General features: G+C 32.4%; 1 protein-coding gene and 1 pseudogene across 1 annotated transcript; both read right to left on the reverse strand.

The window, feature by feature from the left end:
• Positions 242 to 1,824, reverse strand: LOC107637938 (annotated as a pseudogene).
• Positions 3,318 to 6,654, reverse strand: LOC107636790 (putative uncharacterized protein DDB_G0284695). The gene is made up of 2 exons (XM_016340278.2): positions 6,161 to 6,654; positions 3,318 to 3,920 (listed from the first exon to the last, which is right to left on the reverse strand). Exons 1-2 carry the CDS (start codon positions 6,529 to 6,531, stop codon positions 3,344 to 3,346), a joined length of 948 nt encoding a protein of 315 aa, XP_016195764.2. The 5' UTR covers positions 6,532 to 6,654; the 3' UTR covers positions 3,318 to 3,343.

The following is a 12,899-nucleotide window of genomic DNA, read 5'->3' on the forward strand; positions in this document are numbered from 1 at the left end:
ATTTGATATTATAAAGTAAAAGATGTCAAAATAAGAAATGAATTAATTGAAAAACTGTTAATCACTACAGTTGTCCACAATATTTTAAATGAAATGAGTTCACCTAGTATATTTTTCTTAAAGAAAATAAAATTATTTAACTTTGCAAGTCAACATAAATAATCACTATTTCTATCTATTAAATGCAAATTTGACCTTTTAAAAGAACGAAGAATGATGCTAATAAAATAATAATTAAAACTTTGTTATAGAGGCAAAATTTGTTTAAAAAATATACATAATTCATATGTTCTTAGGTTAGTTTTATATACAACTTAAATAGACTAATTTTATCTGGTCACTTTTACAATTCTTGAATTAAGTTCTGGGAGGCATTTCCCTGAAGGAGGCCGTCTCAAGTCTGCGTAGCAATGTCCCTCACCGCACCAGGGCCATGAGGACAAAGTACTGAATCATCAGTACCATCTCTCCATCACATCCTTGGTCCTTAGAATGCAAGGACGCCGTTCCTCAACCCGTCTACAATGGCCCGGCGTTGGCGAGCCATACCGAGTCCTGACAGATATTTGGACTCTGCCTCTTTCTCGGCTTTTTTTATTAGCAGCTGTTGAACAAAAAGCACACAGGATCAGGATATATTGAAGCACATTTGTGAGCAGATCTAATGCAAATAAATATATAATTAAAACATGTTACCTGCATTGATCTCATTCATGGATCTCTTAACATTAGTGTCTGGTTCGATATCTACAATTAGGGTCTGGACTATCTGATATCCGTAGGTAGACATGGCCTAAAACATTATGGATGAAGTAATTTTTAATGAGGGAATAATTGCAACCTTCACTGATGTATTGAGGAAATATTCTCAATATTAAGAAAGCAAATAGAAATCAGGAGAGTGTGGAAAAGAATAATACCTTCTCAAGCTCCTCTTCAACAGATTTTGCTATATCATTCTTTTGTTCAAGCACCGCATCCAACTCTAATTTTGGCGCACTGGCCCGAATAACTGAAGAAATGAACATAATCCACGTAAAAATTAAAATAATCCACAAAAGAAAACCATGAACGAATGAAGTAGAAAAGCCACCCCACCACCTACCATCAAAAATGTATGATTGGATCTGCCCCCTTATGTTTGAAAGCCTATAGAAGGCATCAGATGCTTTGTCAGCCAGAGCTCGGTATTGCACGGTCGCAACCACAGTGACAAATGCATGGTCCTAACAATTTGATGACAGTCAAAATCTAACAAAATAACAGACCCATGAAACAGTGCAAATGGAGGAAAGGAAGCACTCTACCTTGGTTTTCATTTCGCAACGAACCTCGAGTTGCTTGACTCGTAGTGATAGTTCACCAGCTATCCGGTAACCAAGAAACCAAGGTAAGCAATGGCATCTAGGCTCCAGAATTTCATCAAATTTTCCAAAATATTCTTTGATAGTCACATTTCACTCCTCAACTTGATAGCAACCAAGTGCTTGGCCCATCTTTCAGTTCCAAAACGCTTAACACACACACAAAGATGAAGTACAGTTTTAGAAGAGAAAATTGAGCAAGACAGTGGTTCATTTTTTGTGACAAATCTAAACAAGAATATAAATAAGAAGAATTACAGAAGAGAAATGCAACCACAAGAAGTTTCTATGAATCTTTCTAGTAAAGATTGAAGATATTTCTAGGAAGAATCGAGAAAATTATTGTGCTACGTAATACTATAATTATCATAATTGCAAGTTTGCTAATAGCTCTTTCTTATTTTCTAGTTTCGGTAACCGGGGTAGCTAAAGGCTGCCTTGTTTCCCGTTGTGATGTTACGTAAATAATAACTACATCAGCATGATTTTACTTTTGTCAATTTTATAAAGGAAAAGTGCGTAGTTTCTTAGCAAGTTCTTTTGCACGTTTGAAGGTGGTGACCAATACAACCAAGGATACGACACGGTTTTCCTTTTCCGGTAGGAATCTTTTAAAGGGCGTAATGCAATGTATCTAAAGTCTAAACAAACATTACTTTCACTTTAACTCTCTTTTTTAAGCATCTAAAAGTAGGGGTGTTCATGGGTCGGGTGAAACTGGGTTTAATGTAATACAGATCCGGCCCGAAATATATACCGGGCCTATTTGTTAGACCCGAATCCGGTCTTAGACCTGATGAAACCTACACACTTTCAGACCACGATTATATCGGGTAAAAATCGGGTGAAAACCGGGCCATCAATATTACCTTCTTGTAAATTAACCTGTGAAAATATTCAAATTTCCAAGATTCCAACCATTATTTGACATGATAAAATTCATTTAGAAAAATATAACAAGAACCAATCCTTTCCTAAAATTAAAGCATAACCACAATCAATACTAAATAATATTGTCTAATAACACCAAATATTTAAATCAATACAAATAACACAATATTATGCATTAGTCTAAAGTCTTCTGCATTTTAAATATAAAACATTAACTTATAGTCTTATAATGACTAATAACATTAAGTATTAAGGTTTACAATACTTAAACTTCACATAAGAATAACCACTCATCTATCACTAATAACACAAAATATTAATTGTGTATGATGACCGGGCCACCGGGCCGAGTTCGGGTGACCCGAGCTATGTCCCGTACCCGACCCGAAATAATAACCGGGTCTATTTTTGAGACCTTTACCCGACCCTAAATCCGATAAAATCACACAAAATTAGTCCCTAAAAGATTTGGGACCGGATTGGGTCTTCGGGTCGGGTCGGGACATGAAGACTCCTAATCTAAAGTCTAAACAAACATTACTTTCACTTTAACTCTCTTTTTTAAGTTTTAATTGCACGCCTTGACTCCATTCTGTACCCTTTACTCTCTTATTTTTTTTCGTTTTAATTCTCTCTTTTAACTGAATTTTTCTGTCAATTTTATACTCTTAATTGCATTGTTTGGGGTGGAGGGGGTTTCAAAGTCCTCTGATTTACAATGCTCGCTCAAATTCTTTTCAATATTTTTTTGTTGCCCACGGTATTCCCCAATCCGACAGGTTAAGGACTAATCCGTCACGAATCGGAGCTCCATTTAAGGGTCTGCCGCTGGCCAATGGGTTGCTGCATATACAAGGCGGAATTTAAACCCCCAACACTTGCTTATGCGGACGAGTGAGCTGACCACTCGACCAACCCAAGTTGGTTAATTCTTTCCAATTTCTGTATTCTAAAATCACTTAATTTTTATCATAATCTTATAGTCTAACAAAGAATTATTGTCCCAAAAAAAACTCCTTTTTTCTTCTTTTAATTTAAATTATTTTGAATAAATTAAAATTTTACACAATTCACTCCAAAATAAAACATCAGAATGAAAAATCAGATGTTTGGCCAAATAAACTTTTACAATAGGCAATAGCTGCCTGAATGGAATTATTATTATCATTATTATTATTATTATTATTAGTGTATAATGAAAATCCTTCATGAATTGGTGTAGTGTCACAAGAATTAGGTTGAGATCTCCTCTTTGATCTACTACCTTTCTTATCAGCAATGTTCATCCCCATGGCATTGAATATACCTCTAATTGCTCCCAAATCCATCTCCAACTTTCTTGATGATTTTTTGCAACTTCTAAATGAGCCACATATGATTTCATCCTCAAATTCCCGATTATTATTGTTATTGCTACTCCTTGTTATTCCTTGATCCTTCTTTACATTGCTTCTTCTAGTATTTGTGGGGTTGACCAATTTCTTTCGATAACATTGAAAATGTTTTTTGCTTGATGACTTGTTATGTTCATTATTGTTGTTGGGTTGGTATAGTGGCCTTATAAGAGATGCTAATATGGCCCCAATATTTATACCTCTAAATTTTATCAACAACTTCGTCATGCCTCCATTGCTTCTTGTTTTTGTTGTGAAGTTTGGTTGTTTCCTAGCATTGAGACAATATTAAATTTGACCATTAAATATTGCTCTAATTAGGAGAACTTACGCATGATTGATGTGCCAGATGAAACAGTTTATGCGAAGGTGAAAACTCAGGTGCACTCAACTTTACGTGAAGTTGATAATTGAAAGTTGTTAGATGAAAATTTGGTTAAATTAGATAAATTATTTAACCGCTCTCAACTATCAACTTCACGTGAAGTTAACTGCACTTGAATTTTCACCTTATGAAAAATATAATTGTTATTATTTGAATATTTTTATTAACCACGAATAAAACCAGTTTTTTTTTTTAAAGAAAATTAATTATTTCAAGTTTCCCTAATGGTTTTATATATGCAAGCAGTTTTATAAAATTTTAATGTGAATTGAAATAGACATACATGGTCATCAAAATAAGAAAACCAGCATCAAAATCATGTTTAGCTAGTGAAATTAAATGTTTGTTAAATTGTTATCACATTCACACACTCGCTTAGCTTGTTTTAGTTGATGATGAGATTATTAAAGACATTGCTCATGAAGGTATCAGTAATGTAGGTGTGAATCTTGAAAGTGGTTAATGGAGCACGAGAAAAGAGAACTGAACAGAGAGGGCAGAGCAAAGAAAGAGAGAAGTTGCGTTCTTGTATTGAAGAGAAAGGGAAAGTGAAAATCAGTTACAGTTAACTTCTTAAATAAGTAACTAACTAACAGCAACTTATACACCATCTTGCACTTACTTAGCTGGCCTAACTCTGCATAATGCTAATACATCCATCAGCTCAAATAAAATTTGAACAAATAATTTTTTCTACAAAATTTTCGTACTGCACAATTTATTTATATATAAGGAGTTAATTGGTTTGATCATTTTCATTTCTATTGTCAATAAAAACAAAAATAAAATATGAAAATATGATTGGTTATATATTTTAAAATTGCAACACAACTAAAAATGACATTTCTTTGTTTCTGAAATTTTCTCTTGTAAGAGTTAAAGATATTTACAACTCAAAAGATTGTGATTTCACTCTTTTAAATGATTATGTGCATTGTTCGAATCTATCATAAATTTTTCTTTTGTCTTTTTATTTAACCCTTCTATGCTAACAGGTTCTCTATTCTCTCATCAAATGTCAAATCCCTCTTTTTTTTTTTTCTTTTTTTGTCATCAGACATACTTATAACTTTTATTTTGTCTATTTGTGGGACTTAACTAGTGCACATTGTCTTAAAAAAAAGTTAATTGACAATTTAATCATCCTTCATCAATTAAAAAATGAGATATATTTTATAAAATTAATTGTTAACTTATAATAAAAATAATTTGATTAACTAAATTGTGCACTTAAAAAAATAATAGATTAACTAAACGTATTTTTATTATTTAGTAATAAATATAAGTTTTAATTTGATGATGAAAAAGATCAATTAAACATATTTCATTATTTTTCTATTTGAAAACAAAATTCATTTTAACTAAACAATCATATTTTAAGTCAATGAACTATAATTCAGATGGCATATTATTTTCTCTTTATCTAGAGGTTTCGGATTCGAATCTTATCTTAAAAAAAATCATATTTTAAAAAATCTAAGAATCTGAAAAAAAAAGTTAATTGACAATTTAATCATCCTTCATCAATTAAAAAATGAGACATATTTTATAAAATTAATTGTTAACTTATAATAAAAATAATTTGATTAACTAAATTGTGCACTTAAAAAAATAATAGATTAACTAAACGTATTTTTATTATTTAGTAATAAATATAAGTTTTAATTTGATGATGAAAAAGATCAATTAAACATATTTCATTATTTTTCTATTTGAAAACAAAATTCATTTTAACTAAACAATCATATTTTAAGTCAATGAACTATAATTCAGATGGCATATTATTTTCTCTTTATCTAGAGGTTTCGGATTCGAATCTTATCTTAAAAAAAATCATATTTTAAAAAATCTAAGAATCTGAAAATGAAAATAATTTTTAAAAATAAAAATAAAAAATATTTGTACAAATCAATCTGCCTCTAAATTTGTTTCATATATTCAAATAACACATAATTATTATGTATTGGATGAGGCAACTCACATAAAAGATAAGTACGTCTTTTTCATGAAATAGAAATATGTGTGCTGAGTTGATTTATAAAATTAAAATGAAAACAAGCAACACATTTCTATTATTTTGTTTATGTTAACATTTTAATCCATACCTAGAACATATAAATACATACCTAGAAGATGGAGCGTCCATATTATGGTTCCCCCTCTGAATTGTTGTTTGGGCTTCAGGTTTATGAGGATTACTCTCCATTATTAATCCAATCCCTGGATTATTGAACATTAATGCACTAGTATTAGTATTATTATTTGTTGTATCATCACCATTAATGGGAGATGACATGCATGGAGGCTCATTATCATCAGCAGCATCATCTTTTTGGAGGGACAGAGATATTGTTGATGAAATTGATATCCGCAACTGATGATGATGGAACTCATGATCCTTATCATTGTAGCGTGGCGACGGCGAAGACGATGCATCGAGTTCAATTTCGATGTATGAATCATCTTCATCCATGGAATAATAATAATTAGCTTCCATATATATGGATAAGTAAAAAGCTAATCAAGGAAGAAAATAATTAAACAACTAAAGTTATAGTCGAGTAGTCAATTTATTTGTCTAGTTAAACAAATATTAAAAATTCGAATTTTGCTTTGTATATAAATAACTCTAATTTTATGATAAATTAATCTTTGATCTACTGGATTATATATGAGATATTGTAAAAAACAAAGCAAATATATGACACTAGCTACTATAATTATTGAGTTGTGATGTAACAAATTATAAATAGGGAATGCAATTAGTTCTTGTTATGAACGCATGCCTAGTGATCCTATATAAATAGGTTTATGGGGTATATCCGGATACATATATGTATTAGCTAGGTAACATGTCACAATCTACTGAAATACTTGAATGTAGAATAATGTTTGATTTCGTCAACAAGTGTCAATTATTGTGTCACGGATTCTCCTTAATTTTCGACTTTTGTTTCACTAACAAGCAAGAATCTCCTTGACTTCAGGTTCAGGCACCACGCTTGCACAAATTTTGTTCTTTAATTATAGGGATATTAGCGGAGAAAATTGAATATGAATATTCACACGGATAAAATTATTATATGTGAAGAGGAGAATGAGAATAAAAGTTTAGAGTCCCGTTAGGGAGACAATGACATTTGTATATAATATATACAATGGACTTTTTATTTAACCCAATTATATTAGATAATAATAATAAACATCCAGTTAACCTAATTATAATCCCTAAATAAAATTACTCCAATTCACCTCTTTTGACTACGTTACCCTACCACCAACCCCCAATTCAACTCTTCCTCGCTGCTCACCAACCCCCACACCGCCGCCTAGCCATCCAAATCGCAACCTGCAGCAGCTCCGGGAACACATCCGGCTTGGAGACCCCCCACCCCTCTTCGCGATTGAACATCGTCGGTGGCAGCGTTTTGGTGGAACGCTGGGTACGGTCCTCCCTTCCGACCCGAGTTGCTGCCCCCAAGCGCCGTGCCTGTTCGCCCTTGCCGGAAGTATCAACGGTGCACGGTTTGCGGCTACGTATCTGATCCTTGTTGCGTCAATTGACCTGTTCCAGAACCTTTTCTAACATCCACGGTGAGTGCTTTTGTTTCCTGTTTTCATGATTACTCATTGAAGTTGCTACTTGTTTTACACAGTGTTTAAGATGCTTAGTTTTCTGAAACTATATGGTGAAAAGGCAAAAAATGAAATTTTATTATTTCGGAGCACGAGAAATTAGCTGTTGTTTGAGATTGTTGCAGATTAACCGCTTTGCTGCCTGACGTGAACCATTCACCAGGACCAACACGAACATCAGAACTATATCGTTGTCGAGCATCCACGTTAAGTGGGTTAGTTTCTTCCTTTCATGAAACAACACTGAACTTGCGTTTCCTAATGTAGAGAGTATATGTTGCTTGTTTGCTTGATTTTATATGGTGAAAATGCAGTCCATGAAATTTTAGTTTGTTCGAGCATGAGAAATTAGTTGTTGTTTGTAATTGTTGCAATTGATATAACTTTTGAGCGGGAAAGATGAAATAAGTTTGTTAATCTAGTTTAAATAGTATTTTATTTTCCCAACCCGGGTGGTCCTTTGGATGCGATGTAAAGTAAACCAGCTGAACACTGGCCTTTTTTGGAACAAGCCATTGCATGGATCACCATCACTGCTCCAAGAGCTAAGGATCTTTTCCTCCGGGTCTAGTGAGGATTTCAAGTCCATAAGAGCTCTCAGTTCTGCATTTCCATGAACCAGCTGCACAATTGAAAATGCAACCAGAACAAGCAATGAAAGAAGGAAACCAAGGGAATTCATAGTTGATTTTGGTGTAAAAATTTGTCAAACATATTCTAAAAGAGAAACACCCGTATGAGGCAGTATTCTAAAGAATCTAACTTTATTATTTGGTTCCTACTAGGGGTGTCCATGGATCGGATCGTATCCGCAGATCCGCGGTAAATATCCGCATCCGATCCGAAAATTGCGGATACGATCCGATCCGCAAATTGATCGGATCGGATCGGATCCGATCCGTACTCTTTGTGGATCGGATTGCGGATATCTGCTCTACATCCGCGTATCCGATCCGCGGATCCGCAGATCCGCACTATAATAATTAAAAATAAATAAATATATATATGTTTGGTATTATATTTACTTGTTTGTATGTTTTAGTTAGTAATTATTATTCATATATTGTATTATTTTATTTTTGTTATTTAGAGAGAGTTTGATTAAAAATATTTTAGGAATAAATAAGTTTAAAAGTGTGAAAGAAATATTTTTATCGAATTCTTTTACATAGAAATATGATTAAAAAGAGAAAGTTTAATTATGCGGATATATCCGATATCCGATCCGATCCGATCCACACATTTTGCGGATCGGATCGGATCGGATCTGGCACTAAAATGTGCGGATATCATATCCAATCTGATCCGATAAAAATTGTGCGGATCGGATCGAATTTTTTGCTATGTCCGATCCGATCCGTATACACCCTTACGGTGGCATGCAATTGGAATAAAAAGAGTGCATCCGATCCGATCCGAAACGCAAATGTGCGGATCAGATCAGATCGGATCCGGCACTAAAAAGTGCGGATATCATATTTGATCCGATCCGATGGAAATTGTGCGGATCGGATCGAATTTTTGGCCATATCCGATCCAATCCGATCCGCGGACACCCCTAGTTCCTACTGTAACATGATTTTGAAACTTGACACCTTGCTTGATATTTCTTTATTATATATGAAGTTGCTATTACTATTATTAGTCTATGATTTTGTAATTAGTTGATAGATGCTACTATAGTGGAGAAAATGGGAAGACTAGCTATGATAATGAGAAATATTTTCAAAGATGTTGCATAATTAATTGATATAACTTTTTTGAGTTGCTGACAGGCTAAAGTAAGTTGGTGCACATTTGCGTTTCTCTAATCTCATTGGATGGTTACTTTAGTAGGGTATTGGATGTTTGGTGTTTATGAGAAATATTTTTTGTCCTTTTTTTTGTTCGATACATTAGTAGGTAATCAGATGGTTGGTTTTCATAGTCGCATGTATCCATACTTCATTGTAGTTTTTTCTTTATTTACATATGCTAACTATATGGTCAACTGGAGGATTGAATAGGTTGGTGTTTAATTTGTTAGATGTTTATTATCAATTATAGCGGATGTTCAATATATTATGTATGCGAATATTCATTTTATTCTGTGTTGGAATTGAGTTTCACTCTATTTTATTGGTTAAAGTGAAAGCAATCATTTAGTTATGCTTTGATGAATATAAGATTTTCTTCTCATCCCTATTTACTTTTCACTAGGTTAAAAAGTAAAAGGTTTTTGGTATTGAAACCTGAAAATTACGACTTCCTTGACGACCTTAACACTGTCATCATGATGCAGCATTATTAAGGGTATCTTTTTTCCTTGACAGAAATTTGGTTTGATTGACAAGAAAGAGCTGGCTCCCTTTCAAGAGTTCATAGAATCCATTGTTTCTAAACGCTACAACATTTTAGATTTCATTTCATTTATCTCATTTTAGTTCTTAAAAATTAGCATTGTCATGGAATTCATCTTATTAGAACCAAGTGTTTCTCCTCATATGTGTGTGGCCATACGTGTTTGTTTTATTCATACGACAGTGTGATGTTTTTCTAGCCTCAAACATATAGATGTTTCGTTCGTTTTTTGAATTTGTATGATTCTGGTGTTGCAAAATCGGATAAATTTGAGTTTGATCCAATCTAATCAAATAAACATCTACATTAACATAAAAATTATCATCCGGCATCTAGTGAATTGAACATCCAGAGTGTTTTAATTGTACTTATTTAAATCTAATCCAACCAAATAAGCATCTACTTCAGAATAAAAATAACCATTTGCATAACTAATGAATTGAACATCCAACATATTTTAATTGTATCTACTTAAATTTAATCCAATCAACTAAATATCCATTTAAAAATGAAAATAATCACCCGCATACCTAATAAAATGAACATCCGGCATATTTTAATTTAAAAATACAATTTCGAATTGACCATTTCACTAGTGATCAATGATCATGTACTTCAGTTAGTCAGCAATAGCAAGGTAACTATTTTTATTATTCTATTATTTCTTTGGGTTCTAAAAGGTAAAAATTAATTACTTAACCCTTCATTTTCTCATTATTGTTACCTTTCATGCATTGATGACACGAATATATTATACTTTAAAAGGGATTACAACCATCTGAATGATGCAAATGCATGAACTACATACATAGATGCATAATTGTATCTAGTTGAATCTAATACTAACAACCAAACATCCACTTAACAATAATGAAAATAATCATCCATATACCTAGTAAAATGAACATCCTTCATAATTTAATTGTATTTACTTAAATCCAATCCAACCAACTAAATACTTAAATAATTATATTCCAAATCTCTGACATTCTTCAAACTGGTGACAGAACTAGAACAATAGAAGAAACTAATATAAATAACAATATTAGTGATATGAAAAATATAATAATAATAATAAAAACCAACCTATTAATGTACAACTTCAAGTTTATTCTTGGCAGAAGCTACTGCTACAGGCCTTGGTTGATCAATATTAATTATTAAAAAGATTAATATACTACTTCAATATATACGTCAAAAAAGCCATTTTGATCACTCCATATTTTCTGCTGCTTTTTGAGTACCTACATATCTTGTAGTGTACGTGGATAAAATTATTAGAGGGTGAACCTTGGCATAACAGCAAAGTAGTTGCCTAGTAAGTTGAAAGTCATGGTTCAAATCATAGAAAAAGCCTCTATTCTTGCAATTATGGCTGCATAAATCTTTCATTCACAATTGCCATCAAGTGAGAGTCTCTGTACTAAATTGCACCTTTTTATTTGGATATGATAATAATAAAAGGGTAGTCCAGTGCACAAATATCTTGCGCTATTGCACCTGATAATTGCATCAGTGGTGAATTTGGAATAAGACGCCACAAAAATTTTCTTCAAGCACAGTTTCATACCAAGAATTCAGCGCACTAATGGACTGCATATTGAAGAGATAAAAGTAGTAAGATTACTTTAGAAACCCAAAGAAAGTATGGACAATGAAACGATTTGCCAACTTGAAAGCTTAACTTGTTAACCAAGTTCATTCTAATAATTTACCACTATGATTCCAATCATTTTCAGTCTGGATTCTCCATTTAGATCAGAAAATTTTCTAAAGTTTATTCCAATACCAGTTTAAATAAAAGAAATAAAAAAGAAAAAAAAAACAAACCCAGGAACCAAGGCACAAGCGACGGAACCTAGTTGTGATTTTTGTTGCTTCGTGTAGAGGACTTTGGGCATCGGGTCAGCGAGGGGCAGCCACGGCGCGAGGGGACGAGTCAGCAACGGCGCGAGGGAGTGGCAGCGACGGTGCTGGAACTGGCTTCGTGTGGGCTACGGTTGTCGGCGCTCTAGGACGCAGTGCTGGGCAGTGGACTGCGCTGGGTGGTGGAAACAGATTCAGAGGGCAGTCGTGTGAACGTGGCGGAGATGACAGGGGGAGATTCTCGGATTAATCGAGAGAATGGAGGTCACACCGTTTTGAGAGAGGGAGTTCGTTGTTTTGATTTTATAACTGATGGTAACCCTAATTTGTTTCAAATTTCAAATTAGAAAGAATTCAAAATTAATTAATTACTCATGATTTAATTTTAATTATAACCATAGGCACTATAAAATTTACCAGAAATTTAAAGGAATAATATTGTATTACTCAAAATAAAAGATAATTAAATTGGGAGATATTTAAATAATTTTTATTAGTATTTTTATCCGTAATAATATTACGAAAATATAAATTTTTTAAAATTACAGTTTACTTTGTTCTGACAATATAGATTATGCATAGCACAAAAGATTTATAAAATCAAACTACTTTTACAAAAAATGTCGTAGGTTGACAAAATCTCCGGTTAAGAAAACTAAGGTCTCTGTAGATAAAAAATCAAATAATAAGATTTTTAGTTATTATTTTTATATGAAAAAGTCTAATTATTTTATCACTAATTAATTTTAACATTCGTTATCTAAAATTTGAAATATTAGATAAATATTCTAATTTCTAATATAATCAAACAAGTTTAATTAACCCTAAAAAGATAATTTAGTATTTTTTTACTAATGATTAAAGGGTATTTTAGTATTCTAAATATGAATTACAAGAGTATTTTTGTTTTTTCTAAATCATATTCAAATTTTTAATTTCTAATACAGTTAAACAATATGAATTAATCGTATCATGGTATTTTAGATTTTTTTTAAAATTAACCTTTATGAACATTAATTATAT

Source organism: Arachis ipaensis, chromosome B04 (assembly GCF_000816755.2).
Source record: "Arachis ipaensis cultivar K30076 chromosome B04, Araip1.1, whole genome shotgun sequence".
NCBI classification, from domain to species: Eukaryota; Viridiplantae; Streptophyta; class Magnoliopsida; order Fabales; family Fabaceae; genus Arachis; species Arachis ipaensis.